At 49.1% G+C, this 17,923-nt stretch overlaps 1 protein-coding gene across 1 annotated transcript in view; it reads left to right on the top strand.

Annotated features, from left to right (window-relative positions):
- Nucleotides 1-1,394: 1,394 nt before the first annotated feature.
- The window catches only part of lasp1 (LIM and SH3 protein 1), a 41,755-nt gene continuing 25,226 nt past the window's right edge, over nt 1,395-17,923 (top strand). The window contains exons 1-2 of the mRNA XM_021557647.2: nt 1,395-1,703; nt 10,726-10,820. Of these exons, the coding sequence (XP_021413322.1) occupies nt 1,635-1,703; nt 10,726-10,820 (164 nt within the window). The 5' untranslated portion in view covers nt 1,395-1,634. The remainder of the gene's footprint in view (nt 1,704-10,725; nt 10,821-17,923) is intronic.

The following is a 17,923-nucleotide window of genomic DNA, read 5'->3' as shown; positions in this document are numbered from 1 at the left end:
CTCTGCGTCTCACAAAGACACGGTGGTTGGAACCAAATAGCTCAAATTTGGACTCATCAGACCAGGACAGATTTCCAACAGTCTAATGTCTATTGCTCGTGTGGACTTGGTCTTTTACCAAATAGGTCTATCTTCTGTATAACACCCCTACCTTTTCACAACACAACTGATTGGCTCAAACGCATTAAGAAGGAAATAAATTCCACACATTTTAAAAATACACATCTATTAAGTGAAATGCATTCCATGTGACTACCTCATGAAGCTGGTTGAGAGAATGCCAAGAGTGTGCAAAACTGCCATCAAGGCAAAGGGTGGCTACTTTGAAGAATCTCAAATATAAAATATATTTAGATTTGTTTAACACTTTTTTGGTTACTACATGATTCATGATTCAAGGTAAAAAAAAATCCATATGTGTCATTTCATAGTGTTGATGTCTTCACTATTATTCTACAATGTAGAAAATAGTAAAAATAAAGAAAAACTGTTGAATGAGTTGGTGTGTCCAAACTTTTGACTGGTACTGTACATGCCAAGAATGTATTTCATAAATTGATCAGAGGCAATTCAATGACTTCAAAACAGCAGAGTGCTCTTCATACAAGACTTTGACCTTACAAATTAAACCCAGATTGAGGATCATGTTTTGAAATACAGTACTTTCAAAGAATAAAGGCATTTGAACGAATAATGTTTAGTTGCAATGTCAACCATAAAATTTCATTTAATTATAGTGGGCCCATGATTTCTGCACCCTGAGACCAGTGAAACCAATTCTGATTTGCGACAGCAGATGTCACCCAAACCAAATTTATTTGCAACTTTATTCCATGTAGGCATTCACAGTAGTCTACATACAGATTGTAGCAGATGGCATGATCATCATGTGGAATAAAAAGGGTTGGCGTGTATTCTAGATACATTTTCTATAAGTCATATACACGATTTTGAAATGCGCTTCTTCAACGGTAATTGTGGTTTCCACTAGATAGCACAGCCACAAAATAAATAGTCTCTATCGAAAAAACTAATAAAAACTTAGATTTTATTTTTGGTCTTAATTTAATATTAGGGTTAGACATACGTTTTGCAGTGTGGTTAAGTTGGGGGTTATGGTTGGGGTTAGGTTTAAAATCACATTTTAAGAAGATAAAATGCCGAAATGGGCGGGGTTTAAGACTTTGTGACTGTGGTAACTAGTGATGACCAGTGATGGTGGTGTGATAAATCTAGTTCCGCATTCCATGGAATCAACCAACTTAAAAGCATTGAGTATTGCTTTTTGTGATGGATTTCACTATCAAATATATATACGCTGATCGATCTCCATAGATTGATATCTGATCACAGGATTTATCCAATTATAAACGCCGCCTTTGAAATCAAGCGTCTCTTTGTGAGACCGCCCCCTTTCCTTTCTCCTCGGGAGCGCGGCATTGGAAAGAGAGGCGCCGTGCACGCGCTTTACGTCTCTGGTTCGTGTACTGACAGCCAGCTGTGCGATTAGAACGACAACAATCTCCGGGTTTTGATCAATCCAGCCGTCAAACTCGACCCGTATTGTTTGGGAAGAACACGTTTACTTGACAGTTATTTTTTTTATCGTCTAATTTATCCAGCATTCCTCAAACATGAATCCGTCGTGTGGCAGATGTGGCACAATCGTGTACCCGACGGAAAAAGTGAATTGTCTGGACAAGGTAAGGAAAAAAACATTTGCAACCAGGCATTTGAATTGGCAGTCACCTGCTTCTGTTTGTGTATTATACATCCCGTTATCAATACAGTTTTCTTTAGCGTGTTTGTTAATGATTTGTGATGCCCGGGCAGGTAGGCTAACATTCGCTAGATAGCACGTTACCTGTCTGTGTGGATGTGATTGTGAAAGACTAGTAACGTTAGCTAGTTTTCTCTTTTGATTTGTTGAACGTTTAGCCTGCTAGCTAATTAGGTTTGCTAGCTAACTAGTCTTTTTAAATGATCTGATTTTTAATTGTATATTTGCCACGTTGGATTTTCACAGATTTGAATTCTTGAACGAAGCGTTTCCTGTTTTCACCACAAACAAGCCAGTTTCAGCTCGCTGCGTTAACGTATGGGCTAGCTAGCTAACGTTATCAAAGACAGGAATGTGGTTAGCATTTCCATCAGCCGGACATCAGAGTAGTCAGTATCAGATTGTGATTGATGGCATACAACGAGCAATTATGATGAACTAGTTTGCTGGTCACTAAAGATTAACGTCTACTACATTGCATTGTAAAATATACCTTACGAGGTTAGTCCAAATTGATGATTTCAGTTAACGTAACGTTACCAAGCAAGATGGAGAGATTAATTAGAATGTTCGTGCTTTCAAAGTTATTTAGCCAATGTTAGTTTCAGTTCTCCCCAAATCCAGAAATTAACATGTGTGATGAGTTCCCATCGCCAATTTCATAGCCAAAGCTTCATTGTGTAATTTAAATCAGTGTCAATTTGACTCAAGCTAAGCACCTTGGTTTTTCAGGATGCTGTTTAAAAGTTGAAACAATAATTTGGGGTTGTTCAGTTGCAGTAGTGCCTTATCAAAATCCAGTGTTTGCTAGCAGCTCACACAAGCTACCCCGGATAAGGAAGTGTAATCTACCAGGGTGTGGAAGAAGAAAAACTCCAAGGGAACAGAGCCATGCTTCACACGTTCAGTGAAATTCACTTCTTAAAACAAAACAAAAAATTAAAGTCCACACAATGTCTATCACAACATCCATCTGTGTGGGCTTTGTGTGAATGCGTAGGCTAGCGAGTGTATTAGAAAACAGTCACTGTGCTATCGTGGTCTTGTCTGTTTAGTCTCTTGCCACTCAGTACTGCAGTAACACGTTCTGCAGCATGTTGTTCTGCTGCCAACAGAAACAACACTACCTTTATGGCACGTCAATCAGGCTGAACCACACTATCCCTGTCGCCACTTCTTTTTGCCCACTGGGTAGACCAGCGCTATAATAATCATATATTCTCACATGGTCCCTCTTTTTGTAATTTGATCGTCCGTTACTTTTGCTGCCAGAGCGCACTGAGCACATTGCATGACTCTACTGGAGGATGTGGGCGGGGTCACCTCTTGTGGTGAGAGAAGGATGCATTGGCATTTCCTACACACTCTAGTCTAGTGATGCCGGGGCCGAGCTTATAATTTGTCTAATGGGTATTGGGAAGGCCTTGCGGAGCCGATCGCTGTAAGTGGGTGTTATCTGTTTGGGTCGATAGATGGAGCGTCTGGTGAGAGACGATAGAGCACATTATCAGAGATGCCAATACTTGTGTACACTGCACGCCCATGGGTTTGAACTCGTCATACTCCCTGTTGTGCAAGTAGAAGGCCCTTGTTATTGTTGTCCAACAGGATGGAGATGAAATTGACAACCCTTGTCTTGGGTTAAAATGTAGATCCCAAAATAAAATAATACCTTACACATTCATGTAAACTATGTCTGGATGTTGTGGCTAGAAATCAGGTGAACTGAACACAAGCCGACACCGCAACCGTGTTCTCTGGAAAATCATGCCGAAAGCAGCGCACATTCCTGCAGACAGACACTCCCATAAAAATGTGCTCTGTCAGAGGCCTGCTGTGCTGCCTGTCTCCCCCTCTGAGCTACACACAGGCTCTGAGCCCAGGGAGCGTCTGTCTGTCTTAGCTGCTATTCCGCATCAGCGCTCTCCTCCTCAGACACACGAAAACAACCTCCCTATTCCCCTCCTGGGCACCGGCTGCCCTTCTCGTTTGTTTAAACCAGACGAGGCCGACCGGCGAAGGGTGGCAGTTTTCCCCAGTCTGGTTCAGGTGAAGGTAGTCACGGCTGCAGTGTGCGGTTTCCTCGGCGACCGCTGAGGAACTGTCTTCTGGTGTAATGTGTATGGGGGCTGTGCTGTGGAGAAGCTGGGCCACAGCCGCTTGTTTGTCTGCCGCTCTGCATTTCATTATAGTGGGACGGGGATCTGCAGGAGGAAGGGGGCACCTGAGGATGAGGGGTAAAGTCAGGAAGTGAATGTTATGTGAGACGAAAGAGAGTAGGCATACTCATCTGTCTTGCCTTCAATATGTGGACGTTGCCTGTTTAGTAATGCAGTACTATGCTTCAGAGGTTTCTGACAAGTCCTCCTAGCTATCGAAGCAGATGAGTGCTGTTGAGGACCTGGAGCCTCGCTGTAAGGGTTATGTTAACTGCAGGAGGTGGTATTTTGCCAGATAGTAGGTTATTCATAACCAGAGTGCCGACTGTACAGCCTATGCAAAACTGTTTTAACCAAGCCTGGAAACATGGCTGTGTGCGTGTATTCCTATTTGAAAGACTGAATTTGTTTGACTGTGTGCAAGTACTAGACAGATGATGATTGGTTCTGTGTTCTGAGAGTCTCTGTTATATTGATGGAATGATTTTCCTGTGTGGGAGATTCTGTATACAGGTAATCACGTACTCAATATTCTACACTGTGCCTTTGTGTGTGTCTGTTGCTCGTACCTATATTTTTAAAAAAATATTTTATTTTGATGGACGTTCTCTCTCCCTATCCGCAACCCGTTCTGCAAGGACTCTGCTTTATCAATATTTCATTATTTTATTGTGACATGCATACCACTGTACATCTGCTCTGTGGCTTCAAATGTGTGTGAGAGCAGCCCAGGGGAAGGGAGGGAAGAAGCTCACAGATAAGTTCCTCTCCTCCTTGAAAAGCAGACCCCCACCACACGCAGGTAGAGTAGGGAGAGAGAGAAACCTGTGATCTTCCTCAACTCTGGAAGAAGGGCAGGTTCAGGGAGGGGAAGCGAGCACAAGGTCCTAAAGAAGAACAAAACAGAGTCTGTCTCCTGTCCCGGCTCAAATATCGTCTCTTAGCATGCAAGGTAACATGTCGGGACGCGTCGATAAGCTAACTCGATTAATGTTTTTTTTTTTTTTAAGATCATAAAAAGTCACAGCTTTGGATTTTTGGTTTAGGACTTTCAGTTTGACTGATTTTTCTAAATACAAGCCATAGCTTATTTTGCTCCTGTGTAAATTCAGGGCAGAGGATTGAAATGAACAAGACTGGACAAAATGCAGCCATGTAACGCATGCATAAACAGGCGAAGGAAGGTTCCTTCAAGGTGTGTTTTTAGATGATCAAATTGTGTGCCTTTTCATACATTTGAAAAGTTGGTTATGGTTAGGTCTAATCACAGATATTATTATAAAATAGAGCCCTGGAGGATACGAAAATATTTGTGTGGCTCCAGCATAGCTGTCTGATGCTCTGTGTTCTATCTAGCAGACACTTATGATATGACCTTTCAGGAACAGAGAGGACTGTCTCATCCGTAATGCCCAGTGTATTGTTTTTTTTTTTGCTCATTGAAATCCTTGCGTTGGGTCATTTTGTTTTCTTCAGGTTGCCTAAGTCCAAACTGTGTAAAAAAAATAATAATTAAATTGGGGAAAATGCTTTCGGTGTCAACTGAAACGAGGTAAAGAAAATGTATAAAGTATGTAGAAAAGATTATGGTCGCGTAGAATGCTAAAATACGTTATACGCCGCCAAGATGGGGGACCTCTAAAATTTAATGGAGGAGGAATCGACACTCTTCTGCACCCCCTGACACACCCACCACCTTAAACCTCTTTTGATCCAGAAACATCCCTGCATGGTACACAGTGCACAACAGTCTTAGTTAGGTCAAAGGTCAGAATGCAATCTGACTCTGAACCAACAGAGATACCGCCACCATCTTTTTAAGAAAAGCTGAGAGGTCAAACCCGACTCCTCCCATGTAAACTGAATCATGTCCACTCCCCCGCTCATCACCATCTTGGCTGATGCAGTCACACCCCCACCGGCACAAGCCTCATCATATGCAACCCCCCTCCCCCCAAATAGCCCCCTCCTGGCGATCTCATCAGGATCAACAGTGCCAACTCTCTGCACGCTAGTCTGCCTACTGCCTGTCAGCCCTGACCAGACCTTTCTACAGACACTGTTTATAACAGGCTCATTCAAATACACGGCGTCAACGACTAACACTGATGATCTGTCAGTTGATCTTATTCAAATAGGCCTTTCTGATACTGTCTGATCAGACAAACGAGTCGTGTAATTCACTGGTAGTGTCTAGAAATGGTTTCCTACTGAAATGAGATTAGGCCTTTTGAAACGGGCTGGCAAAATGTGGGTGGATTATATTTAAAAGCTGATTCATGTTGTCCGAAGGGTGAGCGTTTCCCCCCCCCCCCCCCCCCCCCCCTTCCCCTCCGGCCAGTCGCCTCTAATTGTGACTCGGATCAGAGGCAGGGTCCATGGTGGAGTCAGTCACCTGAGGTTCGGTGCTCTGTATATGTCTATGGAACTGGGACACCCGTTGCTCTCAATACTATGGCTCTATTAATAGGAGTACAGAGCAATTTGTTTCTCCTGTTCTCTGTGTGTGAGATGGAGGATTTAGGATGAGACTGTGGGAAAGGGACTGTTCGGGCGAAGTGGGGAAAGGGACTGTTCGGGCAAAGTGGGGAAAGGGACTGTTCGGGGAAAGGGACTGTTCGGGCAAAGTGGGGAAAGGGACTGTTCGGGCAAAGTGGGGAAAGGGACTGTTCGGGCAAAGTGGGGAAAGGGACTGTTCGGGCAAAGTGGGGAAAGGGACTGTTCGGGCAAAGTGGGGAAAGGGATTGTTCGGGCAAAGTGGGGAAAGGGATTGTTCGGGCAAAGTGGGGAAAGGGACTGTTCGGACTGGCCGTGTGCTTCCTGTCCAGAAACAAGTGAGTCAACATTGTACCAAAATGCTCAGAGTCTTTCTCAGCTCTCCACAGTCAGGGATTTCAGAATGGTTTGGTGCCGGGCAGGCGGTGTCTCTGTCTGTTTAAGCACACTACAGCAGATCGACACACACACCATACCAAGTGGTCGGTGGATGAGTGTTAAGTGCATACTTTAGCGAGAGCTGTGGTTCTCCCGCTGGCCAACATAAGAGGTTGAGTGTGGTAAAAGCGACTGCATCGAGTAGGTCAATAATTAACCGTGGGCTTCAATGAGTTATTGTAGCGTTTCCCAAACGCGGTGCGCATTTAGTTTTTTTTGCCCTAGCACAACACAGCTGATTTCAAAAGATCAACGCTTGATGATTGGTTGATTTTATTTGAATCAGCTGTGTAGTCAAAAAACAAAACGTGCAACCCTTGGGGTCCCGGGGACCCAGTTTGGGAAACCCTGAGTTAGTGGCATCCAGATGGGGGTCGCTCTGAGGCAACACACACTGTGTGTGTGTGACTGAAAACCTTGTGAGTCGGGTAATGTCCCTATCGGGTGTGCACACAGCCTGACAACGTGTCTGGAGTGCCTCGTATAGCCTGGGGTCTGTCTGTACTGGCCAGGGTCTCGGTCACAGACAGGGGGATCGTTCGGCTGCCTGAGCGCGTTCACGAGATGTAGCCCTGGACCCCAGAGCTGCGCTGATTCAGGGAGAAAGTCCTGCTTTTAACAGCGTTACATTTTTCTCTGCCTCCGTGTCTGCAGTGTCCTGATTCTCTTACCGACTGCCAGATCCTGCCTCTCAGCCTCAGCACCCACACAGGCCCCGGACGGGTTTTCCTGGAGTCTGAACACTGACACTCTCGTCATCTCGTTCTAAACGAATCTCTCCCCGCCTCGCTCAGTAGTGTGTTAGCCCCAGAGACGGTCATGGGCTCTGGGGGGGGGGTGACCTGATGGAATGTGGGTTAGCAGGTTGGGTGAAGGCCGGGTATAATTTTTTGGGACACGGCTGCAATCCAAGCCTGTTCTCTATGGCGCTGGAATTCGCCCAAGGTCAATATTGCGTTTACCCCGGTAAACACAGGATCAAAGTCCACTGCTGCCATTCAGCTCACCTTTACCCCTCCGCTTGAAGGCATTAGCACCCGCAGTCACACACCCCTCTGTCGGCCCTCCCTCTGTTCCGTTTGTTTATCCAGTGCTTCTCCATAACACACATTGGGATTACAGATTAGGGGTGATGCCCAGAGGGAATGTCGAGAGTATGGTAACAGAGAGAGACGGGAGTTTAGACATCAGATCGGGATGAATATTTAGACAGGTGGACAGACTAAAAATGGCCGCCGCATCCGGAAACAGCTGAGGCCTAGATTTAGTAGAAATGGAATCCCCTGTGCGGGTAGTTATGTTTGCACTGTCAGGGATTTGACATGGCACAGCCACAGAGAGGGAGGGGTGAAGGTGATGCATCTGCCAGTGGGTCCCATCTCTCTGACTGGGCCTGTGTAGTGTGGTTGGGGTGTAGGTTTGGCCCAGTGTTGCTGGCTGGCTCTGGATCATAGCTCCATTGACCAGGGCTCAGTGCCGGTGTCCAGAATGAGCCCCCACTCCTTTGTCTGCCCCAGCCCGGCTCTGCTGGTCAGCAGCTTCACACACACACAGCCCTGGGTGGTCCGTCCGTAAAGGCCAGTGTGAGAACAGACCAGACTAGAATTCTGAAAAGGTATCAGAGTGAATAGGGGTCATGGATTTAAGCCAAATGCCTTTGTCCTGTAGTGGATTAACTGCTTCCAGGAAACCCTGCTATATGTTCTGGAAACACTCCTGGTTTTACAATCCTCCCCTCGTCACTGTGGTCGTCTTCTCTGTTCCATAGTGTTTTTAATGTGTATCCCCGGCTGTCGTGGTGGATATCCTGACCCTCTCAGGACAGTGAGGAGAGAAGACGATTTATAGTGTGCTATATCAATATTATAATATTACTAATAATAATTAGTAGTGTGCTGCATGATTTTACTTACCCCCAGCCTGTGTCACTGTAGAGAACACAGGGACCTGATGGAGACCCCTAGCCTGTATCACTGTAGAACACACAGGGACCTAATGGATACCCCCAGCCTGTATCACTGTAGAACACACAGGGACCTAATGGATACCCCCAGCCTGTATCACTGTAGAACACACAGGGACCTGATGGAGACCCCCAGCCTGTATCACTGTAGAACACACAGGGACCTGATGGAGACCCCCAGCCTGTATCACTGTAGAACACACAGGGACCTGATGGAGACCCCCAGCCTGTATCACTGTAGAACACACAGGGACCTGATGGAGACCCCCAGCCTGTATCACTGTAGAACACACAGGGACCTAATGAAGACCCCCAGCCTGTATCACTGTAGAACACACAGGGACCTAATGAAGACCCCCAGCCGTAATGCCCTTTTCCCACCACAGGGACACTGCACGATTTACTGTGTGTGTGTTTGAATGGTTGTGTTTGCTGTGTGTCTGCTTCAGTGCGCTGACGACTTATTTGTGTGTGGAGAATGTTCAGTGAAAGAAAGACGGGAATAGGGAGAAAAGGGGCGTGGCTGAGTAGAGAACACCCCTGAGCCGTGTTAATAAGGACGGTATCTTTCTCTTTCTTCCTCCCTCTGTCTTTTGCCTTCCCTTGACGGCAGGAACGGGCCAGATCATTCCCTCACTCATCCACCCCTCTCTTCTTCCCTTCGCCCTCTCCCTCCTTTCATGCTCCTTCCTCTTTACCTCCAGCCTCCCTCCCTCGGTCCCCCTCTGAACCCTCAGGCCACAGATCAGCCTGCTGTTGAGAGGGTGGGGGGGTGGGGTGGGTGAGAATAAGAAGGATAGGGCTGTTGTGAATATGGTTAGAGGGAGAGAAGCAGACCCAGGCTTGCAGAGATGAACAGATGGACAGACAGGAAGAGAAAGAGAGGGTCAAATCAAACTGACCACAGGTCTTTTCCAGTAGCCATCCAATCAGGGGAGCTCAATGTGCTCTGTTGGCAGTGTTGCGTATGGCTATAGGTGAATAGGGACAGGGCAGGGAAACTGGTTCCGTCACTAGATGTGTGTGACTCGTGTGTATTTCTGAGTAACGTTAGATCTCCACACAAGGCCAGGAATATCAAGGGGTCGTGACTTTGAAGCCCTGATTATGCTGCCAACTAGGTTAAACAACCTTGTTCCGGGACATTTGGCTCTTAATTTAACACCGTGTTTATCCTCAGCCGCTCGCATCGTTGTGAAACCTGGCTGACCGTTTTTTTCCCGAGTGGCGTTAATGGAATACGAAGGTGTGCTGGATGCCTGGGTCAGTTGGAATGACTTTTCCAACGGCACACAGCGACCTCGCCATCCACCCCGGCAGGGCTTTCTTACAGGCTGCTCCAACGAGCAGGTTTCATCACTAAAACACCATAGAAACTGTTCTGGGATCCTCAATGCTGCTTTGTTCTATGAGGGAGTTGACTTCTACAGAAGATGGGTGCTGAGCCGGCGGGTGGGGTGCCACGGTGGGAGTTGGCAGTTCTCTCTAAAAGTGGACGTGGCTCTGTGCTCTAAACGGTGTCTAGTCAGCCGCTGGGCTTCACGCATGGGTTTTTGCAAACATGCTCGCCTCGGTCTCTCTCGCTCTCTTTCCGCACACTGCCACACGTCCCCCTGACATGGCGTATAAATAACCACCGCGTAGAGATGTCCAGAGGAAGTGGTCTGGGGACCCTTAACCCCTTTGCGCCTCGACAAACAGACCTCTCTCTCTCTCTCTCTCTCTCTCTCTCCGTTCTCACTCTTTCCTCCAGCTAAAATGGATGGTTATGACCTTATTCATCCAAATATGTCACTTCCTGGTGTGAATATGCTGTGTGGTTTAGGTCCTCCATGCTAGCATTGAGAACAGTGAAACGAATGTCTAATTTTTCTTTCCCTCTCTCTCAGTACTGGCACAAAGGATGCTTCAGCTGCGAGATCTGCAAAATGACTCTAAACATGAAGAATTACAAAGGCTTTGAAAAGAGACCATACTGCAATGCGTAAGTAGTCCCCAAGTGTGTGTGTGTGTGTGTTTGAGAAAGGTAATAGACGTTCACAAAAGGCTCAGGTGTTCAGCCCTCATACCAAACAGAAGTGGCCGTTTTAGCCTATTGCAGAAGACTGGTCCAGAGACTGACCCAAGGTTGTGTGTGTGATGTTTACACCCCCCCCCCCCCCTTCTCTGGGGGTCAACAAGAGAAATTCCTCAACAGTGACTCACACTTCACACACACACTCCCACTCAAGCCCACGCTCCCACGGCTGGTTAGGAATCCTTGGAATCCCCCTCTCATTTTTGCCTCTTCTCACTGTGTGTGTTTGGGGAAAGAAGACTTGGCTTCTTGGCTTCATGTTCTGTTCATATACACACAGTTGGTCCCCCCCCTTCCCTCACGTACACACAGTTAGTCCCCCCTTCCCTCATGTACACACAGTTAGTCCCCCCCCTTCCCTCATGTACACACAGTTAGTCCCCCCCCCCTTCCCTCATGTACACACAGTTGGTCCCCCCCTTCCCTCACGTACCCACAGTTGGTCCCCCCCTTCCCTCACGTACCCACAGTTGGTCCCCCCCTTCCCTCACGTACCCACAGTTGGTCCCCCCCTTCCCTCACGTACACACAGTTGGTCCCCCCCTTCCCTCACGTACACACAGTTGGCCCCCCCCTTCCCTCACGTACCCACAGTTGGTCCCCCCCTTCCCTCACGTACCCACAGTTGGTCCCCCCCTTCCCTCACGTACCCACAGTTGGTCCCCCCCTTCCCTCACGTACCCACAGTTGGTCCCCCCCTTCCCTCACGTACACACAGTTAGTTCCCCCCCTTCCCTCACGTACACACAGTTGGTCCCCCCCTTCCCTCACGTACACACAGTTAGTCCCCCCCTTCCCTCACGTACACACAGTTAGTCCCCCCCCTTCCCTCACGTACACACAGTTAGTCCACCCCCCTTCCCTCACGTACACAGTTAGTTCCCCCCCCTTCCCTCACGTACACACAGTTGGTCCCCCCCTTCCCTCACGTACACACAGTTGGTCCCCCCCTTCCCTCACGTACACACAGTTGGTCCCCCCCTTCCCTCACGTACACACAGTTAGTCCCCCCCCTTCCCTCACGTACACACAGTTAGTCCCCCCCTTCCCTCACGTACACACAGTTAGTCCACCCCCCTTCCCTCACGTACACAGTTAGTTCCCCGCCCTTCCCTCACGTACACACAGTTAGTCCCCCCCTTCCCTCACGTACACACAGTTAGTTCCCCCCCCTTCCCTCACGTACACACAGTTAGTTCCCCCCCCTTCCCTCACGTACACACAGTTAGTTCCCCCCCCCCTTCCCTCACGTACACACAGTTAGTTCCCCCCCCCCTTCCCTCACGTACACACAGTTAGTTCCCCCCCCCCTTCCCTCACGTACACACAGTTAGTTCCCCCCCCCCTTCCCTCACGTACACACAGTTAGTTCCCCCCCCCTTCCCTCACGTACACACAGTTAGTTCCCCCCCCCCTTCCCTCACGTACACACAGTTAGTTCCCCCCCCCCCCTTCCCTCACGTACACACAGTTAGTTCCCCCCCCCCCCTTCCCTCACGTACACACAGTTAGTTCCCCCCCCCCTTCCCTCACGTACACACAGTTAGTTCCCCCCCCTTCCCTCACGTACACACAGTTAGTTCCCCCCCTTCCCTCACGTACACACAGTTAGTTCCCCCCCCCCCCTCCCTCACGTACACACAGTTAGTCCCCCCCCCCTTCCCTCACGTACACACAGTTAGTCCCCCCCCCCCCTTCCCTCACGTACACAGTTAGTTCCCCCCCCCTTCCCTCACGTACACACAGTTAGTCCCCCCCCCCCTTCCCTCACGTACACACAGTTAGTTCCCCCCCCTTCCCTCACGTACACACAGTTAGTTCCCCCCCTTCCCTCACGTACACACAGTTAGTCCCCCCCCCCCTTCCCTCACGTACACACAGTTAGTTCCCCCCCTTCCCTCACGTACACACAGTTAGTCCCCCCCCCTTCCCTCACGTACACACAGTTAGTCCCCCCCCCTTCCCTCACGTACACACAGTTGGTCCCCCCCTTCCCTCACGTACACACAGTTAGTCCCCCCCTTCCCTCACGTACACACAGTTAGTCCCCCCCCTTCCCTCACGTACACACAGTTAGTCCACCCCCCTTCCCTCACGTACACAGTTAGTTCCCCCCCCTTCCCTCACGTACACACAGTTGGTCCCCCCCTTCCCTCACGTACACACAGTTGGTCCCCCCCTTCCCTCACGTACACACAGTTGGTCCCCCCCTTCCCTCACGTACACACAGTTAGTCCCCCCCCTTCCCTCACGTACACACAGTTAGTCCCCCCCTTCCCTCACGTACACACAGTTAGTCCACCCCCCTTCCCTCACGTACACAGTTAGTTCCCCGCCCTTCCCTCACGTACACACAGTTAGTCCCCCCCTTCCCTCACGTACACACAGTTAGTTCCCCCCCCTTCCCTCACGTACACACAGTTAGTTCCCCCCCCTTCCCTCACGTACACACAGTTAGTTCCCCCCCCCCTTCCCTCACGTACACACAGTTAGTTCCCCCCCCCCTTCCCTCACGTACACACAGTTAGTTCCCCCCCCCCCTTCCCTCACGTACACACAGTTAGTTCCCCCCCCCCTTCCCTCACGTACACACAGTTAGTTCCCCCCCCCCCCTTCCCTCACGTACACACAGTTAGTTCCCCCCCCCCCTTCCCTCACGTACACACAGTTAGTTCCCCCCCCCCCTTCCCTCACGTACACACAGTTAGTTCCCCCCCCCTTCCCTCACGTACACACAGTTAGTTCCCCCCCCCCCCTTCCCTCACGTACACACAGTTAGTTCCCCCCCCTTCCCTCACGTACACACAGTTAGTTCCCCCCCTTCCCTCACGTACACAGTTAGTTCCCCCCCCCCTCCCTCACGTACACACAGTTAGTCCCCCCCCCTTCCCTCACGTACACACAGTTAGTCCCCCCCCCCTTCCCTCACGTACACAGTTAGTTCCCCCCCCTTCCCTCACGTACACACAGTTAGTCCCCCCCCCCCCTTCCCTCACGTACACACAGTTAGTTCCCCCCCCTTCCCTCACGTACACACAGTTAGTTCCCCCCCTTCCCTCACGTACACACAGTTAGTCCCCCCCCCCTTCCCTCACGTACACACAGTTAGTTCCCCCCTTCCCTCACGTACACACAGTTAGTCCCCCCCCCTTCCCTCACGTACACACAGTTAGTCCCCCCCCCTTCCCTCACGTACACACAGTTAGGCCCCGCCCTTCCCTCACGTACTCAGTTAGGCCCCCCCCCTTCCATCACGTACTCAGTTAGGCGCCCCCCCCTTCCCTCACGTACACACAGTTAGTTAGTTACATGCACTTAATATATACATGCCAGGAAAACAAACTATATTTTACTAATGTTACACCCTTGCAACCTTCTCCTCCGCTTCTCAATACGCTTGTCCCTCTGCCCAGAATCCAACCAGGAACACAAACACACACACACACGTTCATTTTGAATACTGGAGAGTAGGGATTTTCCCATGAATTTCCTATTTCTCCAGTCGCTCTTAGATCCCGATCTTTCAGAGAGATCATGCGTTTTTGCCTTTGGCAGGATCATCTCTATTCTCTCCTCAGACCTCCGTTCTCGCTATCCCTCCTTCAGGAAGCAGGCACCCTCCAGACTGTATTGCTCTTCTTTCCATTTCTGTAAACCCCTACCCGTCAAGAGTAAACCCCTACCCGTCAAGAGTAAACCCCTACCCGTCAAGAGTAAACCCCTACCCGTCAAGAGTAAACCCCTACCCGTCAAGAGTAAACCCCTACCCGTCAAGAGTAAACCCCTACCCGTCAAGAGTAAACCCCTACCCGTCAAGAGTAAACCCCTACCCGTCAAGAGTAAACCCCTATCCGTCAAGAGTAAACCCCTATCCGTCAAGAGTAAACCCCTATCCGTCAAGAGTAAACCCCTACCCGTCAAGAGTAAACCCCTACCCGTCAAGAGTAAACCCCTACCCGTCAAGAGTAAACCCCTACCCGTCAAGAGTAAACCCCTACCCGTCAAGAGTAAACCCCTACCCGTCAAGAGTAAACCCCTACCCGTCAAGAGTAAACCCCTACCCGTCAAGAGTAAACCCCTACCCGTCAAGAGTAAACCCCTACCCGTCAAGAGTAAACCCCTACCCGTCAAGAGTAAACCCCTACCCGTCAAGAGTAAACCCCTATCCGTCAAGAGTAAACCCCTATCCGTCAAGAGTAAACCCCTATCCGTCAAGAGTAAACCCCTATCCGTCAAGAGTAAACCCCTATCCGTCAAGAGTAAACCCCTATCCGTCAAGAGTAAACCCCTACCCGTCAAGAGTAAACCCCTACCCGTCAAGAGTAAACCCCTACCCGTCAAGAGTAAACCCCTACCCGTGGAGGAGACTCCCTCTCCAGGGAAGGAATGCTGGCTCTAACTCCACTCGCGCTGTGTTGTGGTTTTACTGTGGTCAACTATGCTATCATCACAGTTTTATGTCTGTCAGCAGCTGATAGACGCCTGTTTGTTTTCACTGAACGCTGCCCACCCACAGCTGGGCTGAGAATCCCTGTGCCCTGATTAGTCGGCCAGCTCACAAGGGGATTGCGGGAGATTTAGGAGGACGGACAGATTGGACGTTTTTCTTGACGCTTTGTTTCCATGGAGTTTGAGAGAGAGAGAGAGAGAGAGAGAGAGAGAGAGAGAGTGCGCGCCTTGGGCAAGCTACTGTCATACCGCTGTTGTTCTCATGACCCCTGGATTCATGAACGCTGCAAACCAAACTTTTAATGGAACCAATCGTGTTTATAAAGGCAGTTTCACCTTGACCAGTCTTGCCATGTTCTATAGCAGGCAAATTCAAATCTGGACCTCCCAAGTCCGTTCCACTGTTGTTTTTAGGCCCGGGATCTGCCAGGGATCTCACCATACGAGGTTATCACTGTCATTGCGACGCACCATTCTATATGCATTGCGATTCAATACCAATTTTTTTTTTTTATGTTCCAAAAATATTGCTCTGTGTATGTCTGCTGCAGAGAGACGAGAGAGAGAGTGTGGGGGGGGGGGAAATGAGTTTTGATCCGTCATGGAAATAAGTGCTGAAAACATCTTGGCTCACTGTTTAAAAAGATGGAGAACAAGGTATTGGATGAGAGTGACTGGCGTTTTGGCGCAGGTACAGCCGAGTAGCACTAGCTAACCCCACCTTTTTTTGTTGTTATTTTATATTTACAAATCGCTACTTTGAGTCAAAGTACTACTGCTGATTATCAATCTCCCCCTCTTATCTTTGACTGCGACACCATTTGGGTGCAATGAATTATCAGGACGGGCAGAACAGAAACCCAGCAGTACTCCGGACCTCCAGGCTCAGATTTGAAGAGCCCTGTTCTCTGGTCACACAGTAGGCAAGTTTTCCTTTCAAATTGTGTGCAACTGTATAGTTAATGATTTAACAGAAGTCAACACCGGCCATTCGTTCAGAGAGAATAACATAATCCCAGTGTTGTCGCAGCACAGGGTACTTTCCACAGTTTGCCCAAGTGCTCAGTGGCAGGTCTTGATAGAAACTGAGTTGGATAAGAACCCAGTCAGTGAAACATCTCAGCCAGACATGCTTTAGCATTTTAGACTCGGTCTAACGGCTTCTGTCGGTCTCCCTGTGTGGACGTCAGTCAGACGAGAATTCACAACGGCTCGGGCCTTAGCAGAACACAGAGCTGTCTACACCAGCTCAGTCCCACCTATAAAACCAGAGGTTTACTACCAGATATCTACTCTATAGTACTCTGCCCCAACCTACCTCAGAGTAGCTGCCATTGACGTTTTGCCTAACCGTGATCCAGGGTCACATCAGGTTTTCTCATCCCATTTTAAGGGTTAGGCTAATTAATTTAGCATTGGTTGTAAACTGATCCTAGATCAGCTACTTTGTCCTTGAGTGCCCCCTATGGACAGGAGTGGGTGTGGCCTTCCAGAAAGTTATTTTTCCGCCCGCTCCTAGTTCCACTATGCTAATAGCCCTCACTCTCTCCTGGGCAGTGGGTTAGTTCCTGTTCCATCATGTTGACTGTTACAGAGCAGTAGTGTGTGTTTGTGGCTCATTGATTAGCAGGGGGAGGCCGTGTGTGACTCCTCACCTCGTTACACTGCAGGCTGACAAAGGAGTGTTGTCGGTTACTGACTCCAGACTCATGCATGTACAGGCATTACATAGCCTTCGAGTGTGCGGCACACACGTTCTTGTATGTCTAACTTTGTGGGGGGACACACAATTCAGTCCCGTTCAAAATCCTGTCTTCCTTAACCCCAAACCTAGCTCTTAACCCTAATTCTAACACTAGTTCTAACCTTTCACCCTAAACCCCCTAGAAATAGTATTTCACCTTGTGGGGACAAACAAAATGTTCCCAATTTTTTTGTTTGTTTACTATTCTTGTGGGGACTCCTGGACAAACAAATATAGTTAAACTCGTCCACACACAAACTGCACACCAATACAAGCTCAAACACACAATGGGTATCGGGTATGTGTGCCAGCTGCACACTCGTCTCTCTGTTCCACGCTGCAGCAACCTAAAGCACAAAGGTGCTCTGTAGAGCACACGCTGGCCACCGCCACAAACCAACCAGACACACCCGTGTCCCCAAACAAAACCTACAAACAATCGGTTTATCCGAGCCGCCCAGTCACACTCCTCGTGCGCTAAGGAACAGCGCCGCTGGCTACCACAGGATGCTGCTACCAAACGTAACACATGACAATGGCAAACTGAGGCTTCAGCTTCAGATCGAAGCTGCCACTAGCATGGCCAACCGCCACATTTGAATGGGATCTGAGAGCAGCACTCTCTCTGCCTCTTCAGGAACGTGTGTGTTTGAGCATTCTGTGCTGTGTGTGCGCTTGCGTGCTCGAGTGCAAGGAGGGTTGCACGTAGCCTAGCCGTTAGAGGGTTTCCAGTTCGAATCCCGGGTCCGACAGGAAAAATCGCCCAGGACGTGAGCTGGCAACCAGAAGGTTGCTGGTGTCAAATCCTAGATGCCTT

The sequence above is a fragment of the Oncorhynchus mykiss genome, chromosome 13 (assembly GCF_013265735.2).
Source record: "Oncorhynchus mykiss isolate Arlee chromosome 13, USDA_OmykA_1.1, whole genome shotgun sequence".
NCBI lineage: Eukaryota > Metazoa > Chordata > Actinopteri > Salmoniformes > Salmonidae > Oncorhynchus > Oncorhynchus mykiss.
Note: the sequence above shows the minus strand (reverse complement) of the source record. Positions and strands in the feature narration are given on the sequence as shown.